Below are 27,514 nucleotides of genomic sequence, written 5' to 3' on the forward strand. Positions count from 1 at the left end.
ACGGTCATTTCCCTCTGTAAAAATAGGTTTTTCTCTGCATACACTTAAGCCTCAAAGGCCCATCTCAGACATTATGTCTATATATCTCCACATGAGGTCATTACCTGATAATTTTTATTACATAGAAGAGGGATCTTCTGTTAAAGTGACATCTTGAGTTTTACATTTGTCTATTTATTTTGTTCTACACATCTGTGTTTCAGAACAAGAGGGGGCGGCCTCACAACAGTTTCACAAATAAAATTAATTCTTGTTTTTATCATGTATAAATTATATATATATATATATATATATATATATATATATATATATATATATATATATAATTTAATAACACTCACAGATATCCTGACAGCTATAAACTCTAAGCTCTATGTTCAATAAGATATGCTATAAGAAGCAGCAGTATGTCTAGTGCTGTCTTGTGTAAAATTGAATATAAATTATTCCACAGGAGGAAGAATAAGCAGTCAAGTATGTTGTTTGTACATTATATGATAGGTTTGCAAGGTGCGTGTAAAATTATGAATTGCCACACCATTTTATAGACAAATACACCATTAGAAGTATTTTTATTTTAGCTTTTCTGTTTTTGGCACATAAACAAAAACAATAACAATACCTAAAATTCCCTGAACCAGGATGTCTAGTTTCCAGAACCAGAACATGTAGCAAATATGAACTGTTTAATGATACTGTCTCAGTAGCCAGGGCATTATCATTTCTCATATAAATATTAGATACTGAAAACGACAATATTCACATATAAATCTGTACATACTATACACTAACTGCTCTGCTTTACATGAGAGATGCACTCATACATCACACACTGGCAAAACTTCAGCTGTAATCTGGGCATGATGATTCTTCATGGTCAAGCTTAGTTTACAAATGGCTACACATTTTAATCTGGTCTTTAGAATACTTATAAAATACAAATTTTATACCTGAAATAAATTTGCATTTAAAATTCTAGATTCAAGGCATCAAAGGTCAGGTGGGTTTCCCCAAACTGGTGTAAGAGAATACTGTCAGTTTCCATCAGAAACACTGAAGTAAAAAAGTGCAATATGAAGACTGGGTACCAGATTATATGTTATACATAACTGATGTCCTACTTATTCTTTTATTCAGAACTGAAGTTATTCATAAGAGTTATTGGATTGTTGCACTGCACAATAAATACAACTTAGTAAAGAACAATCCAACATCTATGATTGGCTATTGCAACACTGCTCAAGATTTGTCAGCAATGCTGGCAACAGGGTAGGAAACAAAATGTACTTTTTATGTTCTGTCTTCAGAGCTAAAGGCTATGATCCCTTTCTGTGAGGTTTACTGTCCAGGGTGTAATTTCTGAGTTCTGCTCTCAAGGTCTCAATCCGCTTCTCGGCATCTTTAAGTTGGGTCTTCAGGATGGCATTTTCCTCTTTTAGAAGAGATTTTTCCTTTTAAAGAAACAAGACACAGGAAGCAAAGTTTAAAAGGTGTAACAGCCCTAGGTTATGGAAAAAAAATGCTACATTTTTTACCGCCTCGAATAAAGACTGGAAGGATAACACTTTTGAAAACAGCAGAGATAGTTAATAGTCTCATATAAGTAACAAGTGGAGCATTACAGAATAAGGACCAGTGTTTAAAGGGACATTATATATTGTAATACACATGTATCCTAGGCTCCTACCTGTCATGATTTCTTTTTATATTTAAAGGGATATGAAAATAGATCGTGCCATTTTAAGCAAATTTCTAATTTACTTCCATTATCAATTTTTCTTCGTTCTCTTGGTATATTTATTTGAAAAGCAGGAATGTAGTAAGCTTAAGAGCCGGCCCATTTTTGGTTCAGGGACTGGGTAGCGCATACTGATTGGAAAAATTAGAAAGTTGCTTAAAATTGCATGCTCTATCTGAACCATGAAAGAAAAAAATGGGTTTCATATTCCCTTAAGTTGATACTAATAAACACATGTATTTGCTAGAGTTGTAGCAAGGATCTACCTTAGGTTTGTGCGCTGTTGGTTATTGTATCAATACACCATCTCATATGTTTAGACAGAGATAATATCCTTTATATTAAAGGTCAAACTTGCAGTTTGCATGAGTCTATTCAGTTCTCATTAGGAACTTTATAGTTTTATTAGCAAAAATGACTAATAAAAACTATTACTATTTCATCTGTGCATATGCTGACTGGACCCACATTCAAATACTTGGCTTTCCCATAGAGTGGTGGTAGCTTGTATAGGGTCAGAGATAACTAAAGTTGCACAACACAAACCACCGCTGAGTCTCGGAGTTTGAATGTGGGTGCATTTTTGCTAATATGGTACTGTCCAAAACAAGCAAAAATGGGTAAAATTTGAAAAGCCCAGAAATATTTTGAAAAATTACCAAAAATGTATTTGGAAAACGTGTCTAGTAGTTCCCATGCAAGATATAGGGGGTGTTTTTGTGGCACTGATGCATTTGAAAAGCATTAGATAAAGTGTTATTGTGCAGTTTTGTAAGGTTTTAGAATAGATTTTAATTAGAAAATCCTTTGCAATGCAGTTTGCAAGGAACTTCTGATTGGATTGGCCCTCAGTATCAAGAACACCAAATCTTAATCCATCTTGCTAAGGCTTTCAACGTAACCCAGATTTATCAAAGTTTAGCAGAAATGTATAATTCAACTGTGAAATCTCAAGTCTGTGAAGGTCACTTACATATTACATTTCAGGAAATTTAGAGCCATAAATCTTTAATGATTAGATATAATACATTTCCAAATGAGAAGGCAAGTAAAGAAGTGCAGCATACTACTCAACGAAATACACATTTTATTCACTTGAAACTTTGTATTTAGTAAGCTTGGCATTTAAGTCATCTCAATTGACTTGTAAGTGTGTCTTGAAATATAAGACAAACTGATTAAACTACTAGAAAATATATATAGATGCAATTACAAGTTCTGTTCTACAATGACATCAATGTTTAATTCCCATAAAATGGAGTTAATTTATCTGCCATGTTAAACCTTGTAGCCTTATTACATTCTGCAGAAAGCAGCTTACAGGGAGTTGTCTTTTTTGCATTCTTGCAATAAATCAACATACTAGGTGAGTGTGAAAAAAATTGTATTCATTAACACCATGTTTGCTGTAACTATTTTTGAATAGCCTACATCCCACCTACAACTTAATTGGAGGAGCCATTTAGTACTTGTTAGTTGAGTAGCCACAGGTAGCTACTGTCATTTTGTTAGCAAAGGTTCAATTATTTTGCAGTTTGTTATCATTTAGCCCCTGAACATGTGAACCTTAAAAAGTGCACTTTCAATCCTCAGAAATGGAAAACTCTGAATTTTCAGAGTGAAATTTCAAGAAGGGGGGCAAAATAAATGAAGTGTAATGCAAAGTTGTTTTTTATGTATGATTAAACATTTTATACGACAATTTCAAAGTGTCTAATGCCCCTTTAATGAATTCTGTAAATGCTGCCTTAGCATGGTTTATGAACAACTAGTTTGCAGACCCAGAAAAGGATAATGAATTCAGACTGCTGTCATTATCAAGAGATGTAGAAGCTGTGCCAGAAGATGTATAAAAATATTACTATAAGAAATGCTGTTTGTCACTATAAGGAGACACATGTCACTAACAGACGATACAGAATCAGTATTGTCATTTACTCGGCTTGCTATATACCTGCTCCAGTTGCTGATTGATGGGTTTCATCCGCGCTTGTTCTCTGGCTTTGCGTACAGAGTCCTTGTTTTCCCACTTAACGTAAGCTCTCTTCCGGATTGGCACAGGGCTGGGGCAGGAGGATGGGTTAACTTTGACTGGGAGGAGGTAGGTGTGGTCTGGTGTTCGACTTGGCTGTGGGGGAGGGGGGACGTTTTGGCACACATTTAACAGATCACTATCAGTCTGTGTGGCTCTGTGTTTCAATGCTGGTTGAAGACGCACAGAAATCTTTTGTGAAGAGCTCCCCATCAGCATTATTGTCCTGTCCCTCTGGACCTCTGAATGATCACTACTGTCTATATTTGGGTAAGAAAATGCCTCCTCATCAGCTCCAGAGCAATCTAAGGAAAGATAACCGCATTCATACAACTACCAAGAACTGGATCATATCAAAATAGCTGTGCATGATACAGTGTTACATTAAAACTCTTCCGAAGACTTTAAACTTATTTTTATCTGTTATTGTAATGCAGGTAAGATAAAGTAAATGGACATCACTTACCATTTGTTAGTTCTTTGTTCCCTGATGGACTGACATCTGGATTTGCTGTTTCAGAGGATATACAGTTCTCTGCTGATGGGTATTTAATTCTCTTCTTACATTCAAACACCACCAGCTCTTTGCACTGTTTGTGGCAGTTCATCCCACAGTCTGAAATAGGATTCAAGATATGTCACAACCAAGACACACAGTTTTCACTAGAGCTCAGCACATTTACTGATTAAAAACATAATTTATGCTTACCTGATAAATTTATTTCTCTTGTAGTGTAGTCAGTCCACGGGTCATCCATTACTTATGGGATTATATCTCTTCCCCAACAGGAAGTTGCAAGAGGATCACCCAAGCAGATCTGCTATATAGCTCCTCCCCTCACATGTCATATCCAGTCATTCGACCGAAACAAGACGAGAAAGGAGAAACCATAGGGTGCAGTGGTGACTGGAGTTAAATTAAAAAATGTTGAACTGCCTTAAAAGACAGGGCGGGCCGTGGACTGACTACACTACAAGAGAAATAAATTTATCAGGTAAGCATAAATTATGTTTTCTCTTGTTAAGTGTAATCAGTCCACGGGTCATCCATTACTTATGGGATACTAATACCAAAGCTAAAGTACACGGATGAAGGGAGGGATAAGGCAGGAACTTTAAACGGAGGGAACCACTGCCTGAAGTACCTTTCTCCCAAAAATAGCCTCCGAAGAAGCAAAAGTGTCAAATTTGTAAAACTTTGAAAAAGTGTGAAGTGAAGACCAAGTCGCAGCCTTGCAAATCTGTTCAACAGAAGCCTCATTTTTAAAGGCCCAGGTGGAAGCCACAGCTCTAGTAGAATGAGCTGTAATTCTTTCAGGAGGCTGCTGTCCAGCAGTCTCATAGGCTAAACGTATTATGCTACGAAGCCAAAAAGAGAGAGAGGTGGCCGAAGCCTTTTGACCTCTCCTCTGTCCAGAGTAAATGACAAACAGGGAAGAAGTTTGACGAAAATCTTTAGTTGCCTGCAAATAGAACTTCAGGGCACGGACTACGTCCAGATTATGCAAAAGTCATTCCTTCTTTGAAGAAGGGTTAGGACACAATGATGGAACAACAATCTCTTGATTGATATTCCTGTTAGAAACTACCTTAGGTAAGAACCCAGGTTTAGTACGCAGAACTACCTTGTCTGAATGAAAAATCAGATAAGGAGAATCACAATGTAAGGCAGATAACTCAGAGACTCTTCGAGACGAGGAAATAGCCATCAAAAACAGAACTTTCCAAGATAACAGCTTAATATCAATGGAATGAAGGGGTTCAAATGGAACACCTTGCAGGACATTAAGAACTAAGTTTAAGCTCCACGGTGGAGCAACAGTCTTAAACACAGGCTTAATCCTAGCCAAAGCCTGACAAAAAGCCTGAACGTCTGGAATTTCTGCCAGACGCTTGTGTAGAAGAATAGACAGAGCAGAAATCTGTCCTTTTAACGAACTAGCGGATAAGCCCTTTTCTAAACCCTCTTGTAGAAAAGACAATATCCTAGGAATCCTAACCTTACTCCATGAGTAACTCTTGGATTCGCACCAATACAAATATTTACGCCATATCTTATGGTAAATTCTTCTGGTAACAGGTTTCCTAGCCTGTATTAGGGTATCAATAACCGACTCCGAGAAGCCACGCTTTGATAGAATCAAGCGTTCAATCTCCATGCAGTCAGCCTCAGAGAAAGTAGATTTGGATGGTTGAAAGGAAGCTCAATTAGAAGGTTCTGCCGCAGAGGCAGAGACCATGGTGGACAGGACGACATGTCCACTAGGTCTGCATACCAGGTCCTGCGTGGCCACGCAGGCGCTATCAGAATCACTGATGCTCTCTCCTGTTTGATCTTGGCAATCAGTCGAGGCAGCAGCGGAAATGGTGGAAATACATAAGCCATCTGAAAAACCCAAGGGGCTGCTAGAGCATCTATCAGCGCCGCTCCCGGGTCCCTGGACCTGGATCCGTAATGAGGAAGCTTGGCGTTCTGGCGAGACGCCATGAGATCCAGATCTGGTTTGCCCCAACGATGAATCAGTTGAGCGAAGACCTCCGGATGAAGTTCCCACTCCCCCGGATGAAAAGTCTGGCGACTTAGAAAATCCGCCTCCCAGTTCTCCACGCCTGGGATGTAGATTGCTGACAGGTGGCAAGAGTGAGACTCTGCCCAGCGAATTATCTTTGAGACTTCCAACATCGCTAGGGAACTCCTGGTTCCCCCTTGATGATTGATGTAAGCCACAGTCGTGATGTTGTCCGACTGAAATCTGATGAACCTCAGAGTTGCTAACTGAGGCCAAGCTAGAAGAGCATTGAATATCGCTCTTAACTCCAGAATATTTATTGGGAGCAGTTTCTCCTCCTGAGTCCATGATCCCTGAGCCTTCAGGGAATTCCAGACTGCGCCCCAACCTAGAAGGCTGGCGTCTGTTGTTACAATCGTCCAATCTGGCCTGCGAAAGGTCATCCCCTTGGACAGGTGGGGCCGAGAAAGCCACCATAGAAGAGAATCTCTAGTCTCTTGATCCAGATTTAGTAGAGGGGACAAATCTGAATAATCCCCATTCCACTGACTTAGCATGCACAATTGCAGCGGTCTGAGATGCAGTCGCGCAAATGGTACTATGTCCATTGCCGCTACCATTAAGCCGATTACTTCCATGCACTGAGCTACTGACGGGTGTGGAATGGAATGAAGGGCACGGCAAGCATTTAGAAGTTTTGATAACCTGGCCTCCGTCAGGTAAATTTTCATCTCTACAGAATCTATAAGAGTCCCTAGGAAGGGAACCCTTGTGAGTGGTAATAGAGAACTCTTTTCCACGTTCACCTTCCACCCATGCGATCTCAGAAATGCCAGAACTATCTCTGTATGAGACTTGGCAGTTTGAAAACTTGACGCTTGTATCAGGATGTCGTCTAGGTACGGAGCCACCGCTATGCCTCGCGGTCTTAGTACCGCCAGAAGTGAGCCCAGAACCTTTGTAAAGATTCTTGGAGCCGTAGCTAACCCAAAGGGAAGAGCTACAAACTGGTAATGCCTGTCTAGGAAGGCAAATCTTAGGTACCGATAATGATCCTTGTGAATCGGTATGTGAAGGTAGGCATCCTTTAAGTCCACAGTGGTCATGTACTGACCCTCTTGGATCATGGGTAGGATGGTTCGAATAGTTTCCATTTTGAATGATGGAACTCTTAGGAATTTGTTTAGGATCTTTAAGTCCAAAATTGGTCTGAAGGTTCCCTCTTTCTTGGGAACCACAAACAGATTTGAATAGAATCCCTGCCCGTGTTCCGTTCGCGGAACCGGGTGGATTACCCCCATTAGTAAGAGGTCTTGTACACAGCGTAGAAACGCCTCTTTCTTTATTTGGTTTGCTGATAACCTTGAAAGATGAAATCTCCCTTGTGGAGGAGAAGCTTTGAAGTCCAGAAGATATCCCTGAGATATGATCTCCAACGCCCAGGGATCCTGGACATCTCTTGCCCAAGCCTGGGCGAAGAGAGATAGTCTGCCCCCCACTAGATCCGTTTCCGGATAGGGGGCCCTCGCTTCATGCTGTCTTAGGGGCAGCAGCAGGTTTTCTGGCCTGCTTGCCCTTGTTCCAGGACTGGTTAGTTTTCCAGCCCTGTCTGTAACGAGCAACAGCTCCTTCCTGTTTTGGAGCGGAGGAAGTTGATGCTGCTCCTGCCTTGAGGTTAAGAAAGGCACGAAAATTAGACTGTTTGGCCTTTGATTTGGCCCTGTCCTGAGGTAGAGCATGGCCCTTACCTCCCGTAATGTCAGCGATAATTTCTTTCAAGCCGGGCCCGAATAAGGTCTGCCCTTTGAAAGGAATATTAAGCAATTTAGATTTAGAAGTCACGTCAGCTGACCAAGATTTAAGCCATAGCTCTCTGCGCGCTTGGATGGCAAATCTGGAGTTCTTAGCCCTAAGTTTGGTTAAATGTACGACGGCATCAGAAACAAATGCGTTAGCTAGCTTAAGTGCTTTAAGCTTGTTCATAATTTCATCCAATGGAGCTGTGCGAATGGCCTCTTCCAGAGACTCAAACCAGAATGCCGCCGCAGCAGTGACAGGCGTAATGCATGCAAGGGGCTGTAAGATAAAACCTTGTTGAACAAACATTTTCTTAAGGTAACTTTCTAATTTTTTATCCATTGGATCTGAAAAAGCACAACTATCCTCCACCGGGATAGTGGTACGCTTAGCTAAAGTAGAAACCGCTCCCTCCACCTTAGGGACCGTCTGCCATAAGTCTTGTGTGGTGGGGTCTATAGGAAACATTTTCCTAAATATGGGAGGAGGGGAAAAAGGCACACCGGGTCTATCCCACTCCTTGCTAATAATCTTTGTAAGCCTTTTAGGTATAGGAAACACGTCAGTACACACCGGTACCGCGTAGTATCTATCCAACCTACATCATTTTTCTGGAATTGCAACCGTGTTACAATCATTCAGAGCCGCTAATACCTCCCCTAGCAATATGCGGAGGTTCTCAAGTTTAAATTTAAAATTAGAAATCTCTGAATCCAGTCTCCCTGGATCAGATCCGTCACCCACAGAATGAAGCTCTCCGTCTTCATGTTCTGCAAATTGTGACGCAGTATCGGACATGGCTCTCACATCATCAGCGCGCTCTGTCCTTAACTCAGAGCTATCACGCTTGCCTCTTAATTCTGGCAATTTAGATAATACTTCTGTCATAACAGTAGCCATGTCTTGCAAAGTGATTTGTAAGGGCCTCCCTGATGTACTTGGCGCCTCAAAATCACGCACCTCCTGAGCGGGAGGCGAAGGTACTGACACATGAGGAGAGTTAGTCGGCATAACTTCCCCCTCGTTGTCTGGTGATAATTTCTTTGCATGTAAAGACTGACTTTTATTCAAAGTTACATCAATGCATTTAGTATACAATTTTCTATGGGGCTCCACATTGGCCTTCATACATAGTGAACAAACAGATTCATCTGTGTCAGACATGTTTAAACAGACTAGCAATGAGACTAGCAAGCTTGGAAAATACTTTTCAAATAAATTTACAAGCAATATAAAAAACGCTACTGTGCCTTTAAGAAGCACAAAAAGCTGTCACAGTTGAAATAACAATGAACCAAATTAGTTATAGCAACCAAATTTTCAAAGTAAATGTATTAAGTTAGCAAAGGATTGCACCCACCAGCAAATGGATGATTAACCCCATAATACCCAAAAACGGATAACAATTTAATAATTAACGTTTTTATCACAGTCAAACACACTGTCACAGGTCTGCTGTGACTGATTACCTCCCTCAAAATGAATTTTGAAGACCCCTGAGCTCTCTAGAGACGTACTGGATCATGGAGGATGAAGTAGGAAGATTGTGACTGAATTTTTACTGCTCAAAAAAGCGCTAAAATAGGCCCCTCCCACTCATATTACACAGTGGGGAAACTCAGTTAACTGTTTCTATGCAGAAACAAAAGTTAGCCATGTGGTAAAAATCATGCCCCAATAAGTTTTATCACCAAGTACCTCACAAAAAATGATTAACATGCCAGTAAACGTTTTGAACATACATTTTAAAAGTTATGAAGTGTTATTAATAAGCCTGCTACCAGTCGCTTTTACTGCAGTTAAGGCTCACACATTACTTCAGTATTAACAGTATTTTCTGAGTCAAATTCCATTCCCTAGAAAAATACTTCAGTGTACACACACTCCTCAGCCTAATACCAGTCGCTACCACTGCATTTAAGGCTGTACTTACATAACATTGGTATCAGCAGTAATTTCTCAGTCAATTCCATTGCTTAGAAAAATAATTTACTGCACATACCTCGTTTGCAGGGGGGCCCTGCATGCTATTCCCCTCTTCTGAAGTTACCTCACTCCTCAGAATGTGCGAGAACAGCCAGTGGATCTTAGTTACGTCTGCTAAGATCATAGAAAACGCAGGCAGATTCTTCTTCTAATGCTGCCTGAGAACAAACAGCACACTCCGGTGCCATTTAAAATAACAAACTTTTGATTGAAGAAATAAACTAAGTTTAAAAACACCACAGCCCTCTCACAACAACCTATCTTTAGCTAGCTTGCAAGAGAATGACTGGATATGACATGTGAGGGGAGGAGCTATATAGCAGATCTGCTTGGGTGATCCTCTTGCAACTTCCTGTTGGGGAAGAGATATAATCCCATAAGTAATGGATGACCCGTGGACTGACTACACTTAACAAGAGAAATACAAACTTCCTTCAATGCACAAAAAAGATAGCAGGTGGTTGTTGGTAGATTTAAAGGGACAGTCAACCATAGAATTGTTATTGTTTTAAAAGATAGATAATCCCTTTATTACTCATTCCCCAGTTTTGCATAACCAACACAGTTATATTAATGTACTTTTTACCTTTGTGATTACCTTGTATCTAGGAACCTTCTTCCAGCCCCCTGATCACATGACTGTGACTGTTTATTATCTATTGTCTTAAATTTAGCATTGTATTGTGCTAGATCTTAAATAACTTTCTGTGCCTGAACACAGTGTTATCTATATGGCCCATGTGTACTTTCTGTATCTTTGTGTTGAAAAGAGATTTACAAAGCATGTGATAAGAGGCAGCCCTGAAAGGCTTAGAAATTAGCATATGAGCCTACCTATGTTAAGTTTAAACTAAGAATACCAAGAGAAAAAAGCAAATTTGATGATAAAAGTAAATTGGAAAGTCGATTAAAATTAAAAGTCCTATCTGAATAATGAAAGTTTAATTTATACTTGACTGTCCCTTTAACTCCAGTGCTAACTGGTATCAGTTACCACTACAACCCTGTGGCGGTGCCCTAGTAAAACCATCTATGTTACAAAATAAACTATGGTCTTTTGCAAACAATTGGAAAATGTTATAAAGTAAAATTGGATAAATTAAAGGGACACTGAACCCAAATTTTTTCTTTCGTGATTCAGATAGAGCATGCAATTTTAAACAACTTTCTAATTTACTCCTATTATCAATTTTTCTTCGTTCTCTTTCTTTATTTGAAAAAGAAGGAATCTAAGCTATTTTTTGTTTAGAACCATGGAAAGCACTTGTTTATTGGTAGGTGAATTTAACCACCAATCAGCAAGAACAACACAGTGTGTTCACCAAAAATGGGCCGGCATCTAAACTTACATTCTTGCATTTCAAATAAAGATACCAAGAGAATGAAAAGAATTTGATAATAGGAGTAAATTAGAAAGTTGCTTAAAATTGCATGCTCTATCTGAATCATGATAGAAAAAAATTGGGTTCAGTGTCCCTTTAAATTACATTAAAGGACATTAGAAGTTAAAAAGACAGTCAAAGTTGTGCTGCTAAAACACATTTTGATAATGGTGTGGCATTTGATTGGAGCATACATACATATGACTGCTCCTGGTTCACTTACTGTCTGTATACTTATTTGTATTATTATATTATTATATTGGATCAACACTCTGGGTATGATACCTCCTGAATTCAAGGCCGTACAATTACTTAATTAAAAGGCCATTGCTGCTCAGCGACTGACAGAAAATAGGGCACATCACTGTGTGTAGTTAGCATAAATCCAGTGGCCTCTTAAAATTGCATATTCTATCTGAACCACAAAAGTTAAATTTTTTATGTCCCTTTAAAAAATGCAAATCATAAAGTAATTTTTATTTTTAAATAATTTTAAATATTTTTATAAATATTAACTGGTGTCATTGTTTTAGAAAGGCTTTTATCATACCATACACATATTTTCTGGTGTAATAGGATTTGAGTTCAAATCATAGAGATATCAGCTGCTCAAAGGTTGGTAACAATTTATAGGGGCATATGTATCAAGCTCCGAATGGAGCTTGATGCCCTGTGTTTCTAGCGAGCCTGCAGGCTCGCCAAATACAGCAGTTATGAAGACCGCTGCTCCATAACCTGTCCGAAATCAACCCGATCGAGTACGATCGGGTTGATTTACACCCCCCTGCTGGCGGCCTATTGGCCGCGAGTCTGCAGGGGGCGGCGTTGCACTAGCAGCTTTTGTGAGCTGCTGGTGCAATGCTGAATACGGCAAGCGTATTGCTCAGCGTATTCAGCGAGGTCTGTCGGACCTGATCCGCCTTGTCGGATCAGGTCCGACAGACCTTCATAACTAGAGGCCATAGTCTCTGGTTTGTAATACACCTGGTAAATGTCTTTTGCAACTTCCATTGAAAACATTGTCGGACTCATTTAATTGCATGCAGGCAGTAATGGGCTTTATTTATTTATTTATTTATTTTTGCAACAAGGTTTGATTACTTGTGAGCTGGTAATTTTACAAGCAGTGTAGTCAATAGCAACTGGCTCAGCAACTATTTTGATCATTCCCATCATCAGCATAGGCCAGGGGTTTTCAAACCTGTCTCAGGCCTCCCTAACAGACCATATTTTCAGGATCTGAACTGGAGCACAGGTGAAATAATCAGCTAATTAGTAAACAATGTTATTAACCTGTTCTCACCCAAGGTAATCCTGAAAATCTGGCATGTTAGGGAGGCCTGAGAACAGGTTTGAAAAGTGGTAGACAAACGATTTACCTTTGCAGCGGTATCCTTGCTTGATAACTCCCCATAGCTGAAAAACAGGTAAAAAAGATGCAGCATTAAACATTAATCATGATAAGAAAATACAAATACATATAATTACATTTCCACTTGTTTCATATATTAAACTTTGTTTTGATAGGAATCACAAAAAATATGTAAAACTACCTGACATAAAAGTTTAAACTTTATCACAAATATGAAATAGAATTGCTCAAGAAGTTATTATTGTGAAAAAAAGCAACTAAAAGTTCACAGAAAGATGCAGGTAGAGCAATTTCTATTTATTGTGAAAAACTAGTGCTTAGAAAAAGTACATTTAAAGGGACAGTCAACACCAGAATTTTTGTTGTTTTAAAAGATAGATAATCCCTTAATTACCAATTCCCCAGTTTTGCATAACCAACACAGTTATAATTATACACATTTTACCTCTGTAATTACCTTGTATCTAAGCCTCAGCAGACTGCCCCCTTATTTCCGTTCTTTTGACAGACTTGCAGTTTAGCCAATCAGAGCTGTCTCCATGGTAAATTCACGTGCATGAGCTCAATGTTATCTATATGAAACACATGAACTAATGCCCTCTAGTGGTGAAAAACTATCAAAATGCATTTAGATTAGAGACGGCCTTCAAGGTCTTAGAAATTAGCATATGAACCTCCTAGGTTTAGCTTTCAACTAAGAATACCAAGAGAACAAAGCAAAATTGGTGATAAAAGTAAATTGGAAAGTTGTTTAAAATTATATGCCCTATTTGAAACATGAAAGTTTTTTTTGGACTTGACTGTCCCTTTAAGGACCAGTGGGGGGTTACCCCTTCCTTGAGTCACTGACATTTCCCAGACTGTGAGAATCGGCACAACTGAGTGCAGCTGGCTTTGTGAGTACTTATGCTTATGCACTGAAATGGTTTGAAGCTGCATATTACAGTACTGCACTTCTGTTTGTTTCTGTCTTTCAGAGTTGAATTGAAATCTTTTAACCTAAAGAAGAGTGACCTTGGTGGAACATATGAAATGTTCATTAGAATTATTTGGACATTAGTTTCTAATTTGTGACTCTTTCCTTTGTGAACTAGAATATTGTTATAGATTGAATTGCTATTCAGTGCGCCCCCTAACAACTAGGGTGTTTTTTTCCTTGACAGCATAGCCAAGTAAGCTCAGAAGCGTGTCTCTTTATGTGTGTTATTTTACACTAAAAATGGAAATTCAGCATTAGGTTTTTGATGTTCAAAATAAAATAAAATCAGATTCAACTGCCAAACTCTGTTTTGTTGTAATTCCTTCTATACATTAGTCTTAGATGTTTAGATTCAATCATCTCATGACCCCACAGATACTCAGGGAAACAACAGCATACTCACAAATCCTGCACAGTTGTCACAAAAGGTGGGGCGCATATAGGTGGTCTCCTGGAAGCTATGAAGGAATCCCAGGCCCAGCTTGGAGCAGATGGAACTGGCTCGCATGAAGTACGCCGTTATCTCTTCTCTGCTGATCAGCCCCTCCCTACAGTAAATAAATGTCTTTACACAAACGATTGCCCACAGATATTTGTTTGTATACTTTGCTTGTTTCTAAAGTTATGTTTGGGACAATCCTTTTTCTCCAAATGTATCCTAGCTTAGCTATATGTTATATGATAGCTGATTCTAAAAGGTATTGTCGGAACATAGAGGAAAAGAGGAGATACTGGAAAAGGTCTGGGATGTGGCTACTAAATTTAAGTAGCATAAGGCTATATACTGATTAGTGCTAGATATATCACATAGAATATGAATAAACTGATACTGTATACATAATGTATATTACACCTAGTTATACATAAAACATGCACACACACATATATATATATATATATATATATATATATATATAATACAGTATTTAACCCCTTAACGACGCATGTCGTACAGGGTACGTCGCACACAACCTGGTCTTTAAAGACCAGCAACGTACCCTGTACGACATTAGGGTTTAAAGCGGCTGGAATCGATCTTGATCGCTTCCAGACGCTTTCCGGTTATTGCAGTGATGCCTCGACATCGAGGCATCCTGCAATAACTCTCCTTGGCCATCCGATGCAGAGAGAGCCACTCTGTGGCCTTCTCTGCACTGGACATCGATGGCCGGTATCGTTGGTGGGTGGAAGCCAGTCTGGGAGGTGGGTGGGCGGCCATCGATGGGCTGTGTGATGTGGAGGGGGGCGGGATCGTGGGCGGGATCGCGGGGGCGCGCGCATTCACGGAGCGCGCACACGGGAGCCGCGCACGTGTAGGGAGCGGGTGGGAACCGCTACACTGCAGAAAATATTTGAACACAAAGTGGGGAAAAAATACAAAAAATAAAAGTGATCTAAGGGATATCCGAGGGAGGGAGGTGGGAGGCAAGCTACACTACAGAAAAATTATAAAAAAAAACAATAAAAAATATATTTTATTGTAAACTGGGTACTGGCAGACAGCTGCCAGTACCCAAGATGGCTACTAATACGTTAGAGGGGGAGGGTTAGAGAGCTGTTTGAGAGGGGATCAGGGAGGTTGGGGGCTAAGGGGGGATCCTAAACATGTTTTTTTTTTTTTTTTTTTGGAAATACCTTTTATTTTAGTACTGGCAGACTTTCTGCCAGTACTTAAGATGGCGGGGACAATTGTGGGGTGGGGGAGGGAAGAGAGCTATTTGGGAGGGATCAGGGGGTGTGCTATGTCAGGTGGGAGGCTGATCTCTACATTAAAGCTAAAATTAACCCTGCAAGCTCCCTACAAGCACCCTAATTAACCCCTTCACTGCTGGGCATAATACACGTGTGGTGCGCAGCTGCATTTAGCGGCCTTCTAATTACCAAGAAGCAACACCAAAGCCATATATGTCTGCTATTTATGAACAAAGGGGATCACAGAGAAGCTTTTACAACCATTTGTGCCATAATTGCACAAACTGTTTGTAAATAATTTCAGTGAGAAACCTAAAATTGTGAAAAATGTAACGTTTTTTTTTCCATTTGATCGCATTTGGCGGTGAAATGGTGGCATGAAATATACCAAGATGGGCCTAGATCAATACTTGGGGTTGTCTACTACACTACACTAAAGCTAAAATTAACCCTAGAAGCTCCCTACATGCTCCCTAATTAACCCCATCACTGCTGGGCATAATACACGTGTGGTGCGCAGCGGTATTTAGCAGCCTTCTAATTGCAAAAAAAACAAAGAACATGTGAACATTGGGTATTTCTAAACTCAGGACAAAATTTAGAAACTATTTTGCATGGGTGTTTTTTGGTGGTTATAGATTTGTAACAGATTTTGGGGGGTCAAAGTTAGAAAAAGTGTGTTGTTTTCCATTTTTTCCTCATATTTTATAAAAATTTTTATAGTAAATTATAAGATATGATGAAAATAATGGTATCTCTAGAAAGTCAATTTAATGGCGAGAAAAACGGTATATAATATGTGTGGGTACAGTAAATGAGTAAGAGGAAAATTACAGCTAAACACAAACACCGTAGAAATGTAAAAATAGCCCTGGTCCTTAAGGGAAAGAAAATGAAAAATGGTCTTGTCCTTAAGGGTTTAAATAGTTTCACTGCCTATATAGTTGTGTTGTTTATCTATCAGAACATGTGCATGTAGTGTTCAATAAGGATATTGCTCACCGATCCTTGTCCATCACACAAAAAGAGAAGGGGAAGCTGGTGGCAATCTTTTCAAACTCTTCCTGGCATATGTACCCATCTTGGTCTAGGTCATAATTCTTAAAAACTGACTAGAAAGAAAAGACAAAAAATTTGAGCATGTTTGCTGCAAATGTACTTATGGTGGTGTGCTTGATATGTTCATGTGTGCCACATCTTATATACTGCAGAGTGTGTTTGTGATAAAGAGCTTGTGTAGATACCGTTTGGTATCTCTGTGTTTGGTCACTTACATCCACCATCCTCTGCACATGCTTGCTGATAGTTTTGGGGTCTGGTTTTGGAGAGACGCCTGATGCCCAGTCTGCTACTACAGGAGGCTTGCATGGTGTTAATGGCTGAATAGAGACAACATAGAATGGAGAGACTTATCACCTAGTCAGAGACACAGCAGATTTAGAGTATAATACAGTCAGCAGAAACTGCAGAAGTTTATACTCCAGCCACAAGATAACAGAGAATAAAGAGAGCAAATTGGCAGGGCCAGAATCCAATCATTAAACAACTCAGCACAGGGAGGCTCAGATGCCTGAAAACAGAAGAATATAGACACCACTATCTCCAGTCATAGATATTGTAGATAATGGAGAAACCAATAAGCCAGATAGAGATAGTAGTGAAATGAAAGTTTATGAGTGTTGATGAAGAATCTAAGACTCGTCTTGATATAGAGTGGAGAGCTTCCTAGTTCTACAAAATGGACAGACGTTGAGCACTGCCACAAAGTCTAAATACAAAGGCATCTACTTATCAAGCCGTCAACCACAAATACGCTGGAATTCCACAGCGTATTTGTGGCGAGCCTGATTCCCCTTAGTTATCAAACCCTATAGACCGGCAAAAGTAGAATTTTGTGATGTAACATACGATCCGCCGGACTCAGTCCGTCACAGATCGATGCTTACATCATTACAGATGTTCCGAATGCAAATTCGCCACAATCTGACTACTTTTGCTAGTTAACAAATTTCTACCAGGTATGCTTGCCACTATTCCGGCCCAGCGTACCTGGTTTTCAATCCGCTGCCCTGGAGACGGCGGATGCCATAGGAATCAATGAGAGTCTGAAAGCAGCGAAAGCTTATATTCGCTGCTGCCCGATATCCCATTGATTCCTATGGTAGCGTTTATACCTAACACTCAAACATGTACCCCGAGTCTAAACACCCCTAATCTGCCCCCCCTACACCGCCGCCACCTACATTATACTTAATAACCCCTAATCTGCCCCCCCTACACCACCGCCACCTACATTATACTTATTAACCCCTAATCTGCCCCCCCTACACCTCCGCCACCTACATTATACATATTAACCCCTAATCTGCCCCCCCTACACCGCCGCTACCTACATTATACTTAATAACCCCTAATCTGCCGCCCCCTACACCGCCACCACCTACATTATACTTATTAACCCCTAATCTGCCGCCCCTAAATCGCCGCCACCTACCTACATTTATTAACCCCTAATCTGCTGTCCCCAACGTCGCCGCCACTATATTAAATTTATTAACCCCAAACCTAAGTCTAACCCTAACCCTAACACCCCCTAACTTAAATATAATTTAAATAAATCTAAATAAATATTCCTATCATTAACTAAATTATTCCTATTTAAAACTAAATACTTACCTATAAAATAAACCCTAACCTAGCTACAATATAACTAATAGTTACATTGTAGCTAGCTTAGGTTTTATTTTTATTTCACAGGCAAGTTTGTATTTATTTTAACTAGGTAGAATAGTTACTAAATAGTTATTAACTATTTACTAACTACCTAAATACAAATTTACCTGTAAAATAAAACCTAACCTAAGTTACAATTACACCTAACACTACACTATAATTAAATTAATTCACTAAATTAAATACAATTAAATAAAATTAAATAAAATTATCTAAAGTACAAAAAACAACAACACTAAATTACAGAAAATAATAAACAAATTACAAGATATTTAAACTAATTACACCTAATCTAATCCCCCTAACAAAATAAAAAAGCCCCCCCAAAATAAAAAAAAGCCCTACCCTACACTAAATTACAAATAGCCCTTAAAAGGGTCTTTTGCGGGGCATTGCCCCAAAGTAATCAGCTCTTTTACCTGTAAAAAAAAGTACAAATCCCCCCCCAACATTAAAACCCACCACCCACACAACCAACCCTACTCTAAAACCGACCCAATACCCCCTTAAAAAAACGTAACCCTAACCCCTTGATGATCACCTTACCGGGAGAAGTCTTCACCCAACCGGGCCGAAGTCCTCAATGAAGCCGGCAAAAGTGGTCCTCCAGACAGGCAAAAGTCTTCATCCAGACGGCATCTTCTATCTTCATCCATCCGGCGCGGAGCGGCTCCATCTTCTAGACATCCGACGCGGAGCACCCTCTTCATCCGACGTCTTCTTGAACAATGACGGTTCCTTTAAGTGACGTCATCCAAGATGGCATCCCTTCAATTCCGATTGGTTGATAGAATTCTATCAGCCAATCGGAATTAAGGTAGGAAAAATCCTATTGGCTGATGCAATCAGCCAATAGGATTGAAGTTCAATCCTATTTGCTGATCCAATCAGCCAATAGGATTGAGCTTGCATTCTATTGGCTGACTGGAACAGCCAATAGAATGCAAGCTCAATCCTATTGGCTGATTGCATCAGCCAATAGGATTTTTCCCACCTTAATTCCGATTGGTTGATAGAATTCTATCAGCCAATCTGAATTGAAGGGACGCCATCTTGGATGACGTCACTTAAAGGAACCGTCATTGTTCAAGAAGACGTCGGATGAAGAGGATGCTCTGCATCGGATGTCTAGAAGATGGAGCCGCTCCGCGCAGGATGGATGAAGATAGAAGATGCCGTCTGGATGAAGACTTCTGCCCGTCTGGAGGACCACTTCTGCCTGTCTGGAGGACCACTTCTGCCGGCTTCGTTGAGGACTTAGGCCTGGTTGGGTGAAGACTTCTCCCGGTAAGGTGATCTTCAAGGGGTTAGTGTTAGGTTTTTTTAAGGGGGTATTGGGGGGGTTTAGAGTAGGGTTGGTTGTGAGGTTGGTGGGTTTTAATGTTGGGGGGGGATTTGTACTTTTTTTTACAGGTAAAAGAGCTGATTATTTTGGGGCAATGCCCCGCAAAAGGCCCTTTTAAGGGCTATTTGTAATTTAGTGTAGGGTAGGACTTTTTTATTTTGGGGGGGCTTTTTTATTTTGTTAAGGGGATTAGATTAGGTGTAATTAGTTTAAAAATCTTGTAATTTGTTTATTATTTTCTGTAATTTGGTGGGTTTTTTTTGTACTTTAGATAATTTTATTTAATTTTATTTAATTGTATTTAATTTACTGAATTAATTTAATTATAGTGTAGTGTTAGGTGTAATTGTAACTTAGGTTAGGTTTTATTTTACAGGTCAATTTGTCTTTATTTTAACTAGGTAGTTATTAAATAGTTAATAACTATTTAGTAACTATTCTACCTAGTTAAAATAAATACAAACTTGCCTGTAAAATAAAAATAAACCCTAAGCTAGCTACAATGTAAGTATTAGTTATATATTAGTTATATTGTAGCTAGTTTAGGGTTTATTTTATAGGTAAGTATTTAGTTTTAAATAGGAATAATTTAGTTAATGATAGTAATATTTATTTAGATTTATTTAAATTATATTTAAGTTGGGGGTGTTAGGATTAGGTTTAGACTTAGGTTTAGGGGTTAATAAATTTAATATAGTGGCAGCGACATTGGGGGCGGCAGATTAGGGGTTAATAAATGTAGGTAGGTGGCGGCGATGTGGGGGGGCAGATTAGGGGTTAATAAGTATAATGTAGGTGGCGGTGATGTAGGAGGGGCAGATTAGGGATTAATAAGTATAATGTAGGTGGCGGCGGTGTAGTGGGGGCAGATTAGCGGTTAATAATTGTAATGTAGGTGGCGGCGGTGTAGGGGGGGGCAGATTAGGGGTTAATAAGTATAATGTAGGTGGCGGTGGGCTCCGGGAGCGGCGGTTTAGGGGTTAAACACTTTATTTAGTTGCGGTGGGGTCCGTGAGCGGCAGTTTAGGGGTTAATACATTTATTATATTTGCGGTGGGCTCCAGGAGTGGCGGTATAGGGGTAAAACAGTATAGTATAGTGTATGTGCTTAGTGACAGGGTACCAATAAAGCTGGGAAAAAGCCGAAGAGCAGCGAGATCGATGACTGTTAGTTAACAACAGTCCGCTGCTCATCGGCCCGTACTTGGTTCGCGGATTTTTGACAGCTTTTTTGGTAACTTTGGAGAATGTATTCAGGTCCGCGGCAGCGATGTTAGGCGAGCGTATTGGTGCCGTCGAATGCAAGTAAGTTGACGGGTTGATAAGTGGATGCCAAAGAGTGGAATCAAAAGTTCAATCACAAACTGAAGAGATAGAATGTTTGAGGGTCCAGTCAGAAAGGCAGAAATAATGAAGAAGTTTAAATTTCAGTCAAGTGTCAGTAGTAAAAATACAAGGTGAAAGAATAGAGAAACGTTAGACATTATATAGACACAAAGAACGTAAAATCAAGTTCAAAATTCAATCACAGAGTACAGTTACAGATAGTTCAATATGATTATACACAAAGACAGCAGGGAATTAAAAGACTACACCTGAAGAAAAAAATAAGGTGTAATCACCACATAAACAATGGATTATAAGAAGCAGACAGGCCAAGATTCCATCACACTTCAGCTTCATTCAGTGTACACATAGATGTAAAAAACAATCTGTGACCCTCCCATAAGCAGAAAACTTAATTGCAGTGCAGATACACAAAACGAATCAACAGTTATTGCTAACTATGTACTGATTAATGCAATTTTTTTAGTTTTTATCACTGAAAATGATTTTATTTCAATATTCAGAAAACTAGATCTATTACTTTTTACTTTTGTGCACAGACATAGCTGTACATTTTTAACTATGTGCCACTGTTCAAACAGGAAATTCTGAACCACACCTAACAACAGGTAGGACTTTATAGTAGAGCAACAAAATGTTACTATAGTAACACATAAGTTTTCATACCGGTGCCCTGTGGTTCCGTGGTTCACGTGCATATGACAGCTCGTACATTTCATCCTCTGTGTAGTATAAGTCAAGAGAGAGCTGTAATATGAAGCAGAGTGAATACAATGAGGCACCTGTACTAGAAAATGTGCAAAGAACATACATCTTTAGCAAATATTCAGCTTGCAGTCTAGCACCGTGAGCCCATTTAGATGCCCTCTTCCTTTAGCTCTTGCCCTGCATGCTGTTATTCTGTCCTGTGCCACGATGCATGTAGTTTCTGTTACTAGTTTTACTATGTGGGTTAAATGTATTATTGTTTATTTAGCAGGTGTCCTTACAGTGTAGCTTGGATTAGTGCCCCCCTGCCATTCAACAGCAGTGCATTTGGAAATTCACAATATGCTTATATCTGCATAAATTCTTCTGTAAATAATTATTGCTGTTTTACTGATAATGTTCCTTATATATTCAAATAACTGACATTACAAATTTGACACTTGTGACTGCTGGTCCTAAGTGGAAAAGTTTGGTGGCCCAATAAGCAGTGGCTGTCACACGAGCCAGCTTTTTGACTTCCACTGCTGATTGGATCACTGTTTGGAACCGTTACATCTACTGAACAATACTTTAACTATGTGTTTAACCCATTTGCAGGAGGGCCAGATTACGAGTGGGGGTGCGAGCGATATCGCGGATGTTTGCACACGTCAGAAAGGAGCGTGAGTATTACAAGTTGATAGTATATGCAAACGCGTGAGCGCAATCACAATTTACGCTCATCAGGTTAGCGCGTCTACAAAGGTCTGGTTAACTGTTACGCAAGACAAAAAAGGTGGAAAAAAATACATTTAAAAGTACAGTTACAATCATAATAACGCTGTCTGATAAATATTATTAATAAAAAATATTGCACAAAAAAAAGTTATAAGGGCTCAAAGATATGAGGTTTCAGGTGTTAGGAAAAAAAGGACTGCAAATGTAGAGATAAATACATGTCTAAAGATGTATATGTATGTGTGTATATATATATATGTGTGTGTATTTATGTATTTACAGACATTTACACACATATAAACACATAAATACCTATGTACACATATATAGGCACATATACTGTACAAGTGCATTGGAGCCCTTTGCAGTCAAGTAGATGAAAACATGTAAAATCATATTTACGCAATATTATTTTTTTTAATAATGTGTTTAACTATGTATTCACTGTAAATATTTCACATTCCAATGTTCTTCACATATGGGAATATGTTTTAAGTATTTTTAAATAGATATTTCTATATATTATCTGTATATATCTAAGCTTTATATAATATACACATAGATATATATTTTACCAAAAAAAAGTCAGATAAATCTAGAAATATGTATTTATGAATAAATAGAACATATTCTGCTATGTGAAGAATATTGGAATGTGAAAGATTCATATTTTCATCTCGGGTTAGAGCACTTTACAGAGTACGATAGGGTTGTGTGCGAGAAGGGTGTTAGGTTTTTCCACTTTTCTTGCTCCATTGATTTCTATGGGGGAATACATCAGCGTGGTCACAATATTCTAACTTTGGCTTTTTGCTACCTGACGTGCTTAAAAAAGCTTACTTCTAGCACAGTTAACGCACGAGTGGGAGCACAAAATACCACTCCATTTGTAATCCAGCCCATAGAGTTCCAGGGTCACTAGTGATAAAACAACATGCTTTAAAAAAATGACAGCATATCAATTTTCTATTGTAATAGCCCTTTTAAATGGTAAACCAGCTTGCTGTACTATAAAAAACATGTCAGATGATTAGCAGGACTGGAATCTATTTGATAAAACAATTAGAATCTAAAGCACTGGTCCTTTTACATCCTAGGGCCAACAGAGCTTAGTGTGTTCTTTAACCAAAGTATTTACTTAAATCCAATTTATATATCCTAAGAATATTATTTTCAGGATTTAAGGGGACACTTCGGTAATACCCCTTTATATTCCTAATGACTTGATATGATATACCAGCTGCATAGTATAACATGTAATGGAAATTGTATCTTTAGGTTTAGTTTTGTGTTTGAAATAGCTGGTTTTGTTGTTTGTAACCAACTAGTGCTCTTAAGAGCACGCCCATTCCTATTTCTTTTTCTAGACACAAAGGACAGTACTTTCAAACTGAAATTTTCATCGTGCGTGGTGGTTTCAATGAGCAAAACCAGCTATATCAATAGCAAGAATAACCCTAAAGGGTTTCCTAACAGTATCCAATATATTTAAATGGATATCAAACAGTGCTCCTTTGGTAAAAGCAAATATGTTAAATCAAAGTAAAAAGAAAAAGATGGTGCAAAGCCAGCAAATAACTTACTTGTTTTCTTGCAAAATTAGAACTTACAAATTCTCAGTGTAGCCGCAACCCTCAGTGTTTTAAGAGCAGAGAATTTTCAAACCTAAATTTTTACTCTGTCAGTTCTGAGCATGAGTATATCTGACTCACTGTAATCTAGTCTATTCACTAGCCTAGAAGTTTTATGCCATCAGGCTAAGATAAAACGTCCTGCTAAGGCCTCTACCTCCTTGTAGGGCTGTGACAGGAAGCACAAATGTAGGGTAAAAATATAAATAAAAGGTAAAATCCATTTAAATAGATGAATAATACATATTGCAATGATTTCTATTAAATATAAGCAACTGCTTAGTGCCTTTTTATTAAATCAATTAAACAGACTGTTTAACATTCCTTTAAAGGGATATAAAGCACAAAAATGTTATTTTGTGATTCAGACAGAGCATACAATTTAAAAAAAAGTTTCCAATTTACTTCTATTATCAAATTTGCTCCGTTCCCATGGTGACCCGTGTCACTAACTGTCTTTCTCACATCTCTAACTGGATGTCTTCTCACTACCTCAAGCTAAATCTCTCCAAAACTGAGCTCCTTATTTTCCCCCCTTCCTCAAAACTCTCCACCCCCAATCTCTCTATAACTGTCGACAACTCCGTCATTACCCCTACCCCGCACTCCCGATGTCTCGGGGTCACATTTGACTCAGATCTTTCTTTCACTCCTCACATTCAGTCCTTGGCTAAAGCCTGCCGCTTCCACCTTAAAAACATCTCTAAAATTAGACATTTCCTTACACATGACACAACTAAGATTTTAATCCACTCTCTCATGCTTTCCCGCCTTGATTACTGCAACTCTGTCCTCTCTGGTCTCCCCACCTGCCGCCTAGCTCCTTTACAATCCATAATGAATGCCTCTGCCAGACTCATCTTCCTTACACGTCGCTCTTCATCTGCTGCACCTCTCTGCCAATCCCTTCACTGGCTTCCTCTTGCCTCTAGGATCAAACACAAAATTCTCACTCTGACATACAAAGCCCTCAACTGCACTGCTCCCCCCTACATCTCAGACCTTGTCTCCAGATACTCTCCCTCCCGTCCCCTTCGCTCTGCTCACAACCTCCTACTCTCCTCCTCTCTTGTCACCTCATCACACTCCCGTATACAGGACTTCTCCAGACTGGCTCCCATCTTGTGGAATTCTCTGCCTCGCTCCACAAGACTCTCTTCTAGTTTTAAAAGCTTCAAGTGCTCCCTAAAGACTCTACTGTTCAGGGATGCATACAACCTACGCTAACCTTTCTTTATACCAGTTCCTCTCCTCCACTGCAATCCCCTGAACCCTCTTAGCATGTAAGCTTAAGAGTCCAGCTGTTTGTAGATCACCTTATTAAGAGCTGACTACAACAGTGCAACTCTTGGCAGGGCCCTCTACCCATTTGATCCCTATAATTGTTTTGTTGTACTCCCCCTTTGTTTATAGCGCTGCGGAATCTGTTGGCGCTCTACAAATAACCGATAATAATAATAATAATAATAATTCTTTGTTGAAGAGATACCTAGGTTGATGACTAGAGCACTACATTTTCAGAAAATAATGCTCAAGATGCACACACACTCCTGAGCTTACGCCCCTGCTTTTCAACGAAAGATACCAAGAGAACAAAGCAAATTTTTGGGTTACATGTCCCGTTAAAGGTCCACTAAACACAGTAGAACTGCATAATCAATAAATGCATACTAAAAACACAAAAGCAATTGGCTTGAATCCCAAATGAGTAGTAGATTTTTTTCTGACAAATGTCAAAGTTAGTTAAATTTTCCTTCCTTATGTATCATATTACAGTACAATGTCCCTTTAATGTAGTGATATAGATAACAAAATATAGTATTAATAATAATAATGGGACCTATTAGTATCCAAAGTATTAACAATAATACAGCAATAAGTATACATACAAATTAAAAACTATAAATAGTACAATCTTGAGTTTATGATTTGTATATATATATATATATATATATATATATAGAAGACTTAGAAAACAATAAAAAGATTTATGTGAATTATTTTGGGTAGCAGAATAAGGGGCCGATAAATTATAGTGCGAACGGACATCGATAAATGCCGACAACATACACTGTCGGCATTTATCATTGCACAAGCATTTCTCGTGAAATGCTTGTGCAATGCCGCCCCCTGCACATTTGCGGCCAATCGGCTGCTAGCAGGGGGTGTCAATCAACCCGATCGCATGCGATCAATCGGATTGCTGTCCGCCAAAGTTAAGGAGCAGCGTTCTTAAGACCGCTACTTCTTAACTCCTGTTTCCAGTGAGCCTGAAGACTCGTGTGGAAACAGCTGCATACAGCTTCATACTGAGCTTGATGAATCGGCCCCTAAGTCCCTCCCTGATACTACTGCCCAACCTACAAACTCTGATGACCATTTTTTATTGTTGTGACTTCCTCATACTCACCGTAAGTAGATGTACAAGATCCATATTGGCATCCAGTGGAGGAGCAATGTTCTGCAGCTGTATGAGCTCATTGATGTGGTTATAGAGAGAGTGTAGCTTTGGCACATTAATCTTCTTTTCCTCTAGGAAGTCAGGCATGGCCTCATAGAGAGAGATGAGATCCTTCAAGTGCACTCCCAGTATGGGAATCTTGAAGTTGCTGCACTCATTGTACACACGTCTGTAATTATCATAGTTCCGGGACGAGGAGAGCAGTTCTGTCATTTCATTAAGGACCTGCAAGAACCGGAACTTGGTAAAAATGCTCAGTGTATATCATTTCCTGTTGCGCAATCCAAAATACCGCTGTAAAATTTAGTGCTTTTTAAGACCTGAAGTAAACTATTATTATTAATAGTATGACACAGAACTACATGACAAATTCTACAGCTTGTGCACCATCACTTAGTGCACCCTCAGCTTAGAGCTTGAGCAATATTTAACATGAATGTTAATGCCCAATATAAGTCTATTATGTAAGGTATTTAGCGCACCCACACTGTCTGACATGCAGATGTTAGTGTGCCCCAGACTATTGTACGATCGCTAAAAAAATTTTTTTTTATTTATTGCGCTTGAGCAATGTTAAAGCACAATAGAGTTAATATTTTTGTGCTCCACTCATAATCGAGGCAGTTTTTTCAAAAAGTTGTGTGCTAATGAACTTATGTTTTTCTTAATTATAGAGATTCACAGCTATGCAGCGAATCACAAAATTATATGAGGACTTGCTTCTATAACGGTAAGTCATTTTTTATGTATAGAGTTTTTTGGAACCCTTGTCTCACCTTGCTAACTTCATGTGACACATGAGAGCTGGTCTCCTTAAGCCTGGAGATAGAGCTGTGACACAAGCCGCCAATAATGGCCATTAGCGTGTTGAAATTCTGCAGCTGGTGAAGTTTCTGTGTAAGGAAGAGTAAAAAATAATAATAATGAGACACAATTCTCAGTTGGAGGCTTTTATAAAACATTATGTAACAGTACAGCAAACTGTTTAAGTACTGAACCCAAGAAATTTGGAGCTTCTCACTAAGTTCAAAATGGTCCTCTAGCTAAGTAACAATATTAAATTAGCTTGTTACTTGACTAGAGG

At 39.1% G+C, this 27,514-nt stretch overlaps 1 protein-coding gene across 1 annotated transcript in view; it reads right to left on the minus strand.

Moving 5' to 3' along the window:
• Positions 1 to 540: 540 nt before the first annotated feature.
• The window catches only part of RASGRP1 (RAS guanyl releasing protein 1), a 108,158-nt gene continuing 81,184 nt past the window's right edge, over positions 541 to 27,514 (minus strand). The window contains exons 8-17 of the mRNA XM_053697965.1: positions 27,207 to 27,323; positions 26,380 to 26,655; positions 21,580 to 21,660; positions 16,763 to 16,867; positions 16,491 to 16,600; positions 14,200 to 14,344; positions 12,825 to 12,861; positions 4,237 to 4,386; positions 3,693 to 4,075; positions 541 to 1,451 (exon numbers count right to left, since the gene is read on the minus strand). Coding sequence (XP_053553940.1) covers positions 1,317 to 1,451; positions 3,693 to 4,075; positions 4,237 to 4,386; positions 12,825 to 12,861; positions 14,200 to 14,344; positions 16,491 to 16,600; positions 16,763 to 16,867; positions 21,580 to 21,660; positions 26,380 to 26,655; positions 27,207 to 27,323 — 1,539 coding nt within the window. The 3' untranslated portion in view covers positions 541 to 1,316. The remainder of the gene's footprint in view (positions 1,452 to 3,692; positions 4,076 to 4,236; positions 4,387 to 12,824; positions 12,862 to 14,199; positions 14,345 to 16,490; positions 16,601 to 16,762; positions 16,868 to 21,579; positions 21,661 to 26,379; positions 26,656 to 27,206; positions 27,324 to 27,514) is intronic.

Source organism: Bombina bombina, chromosome 1 (assembly GCF_027579735.1).
Source record: "Bombina bombina isolate aBomBom1 chromosome 1, aBomBom1.pri, whole genome shotgun sequence".
In the NCBI taxonomy this organism is placed as follows: domain Eukaryota; kingdom Metazoa; phylum Chordata; class Amphibia; order Anura; family Bombinatoridae; genus Bombina; species Bombina bombina.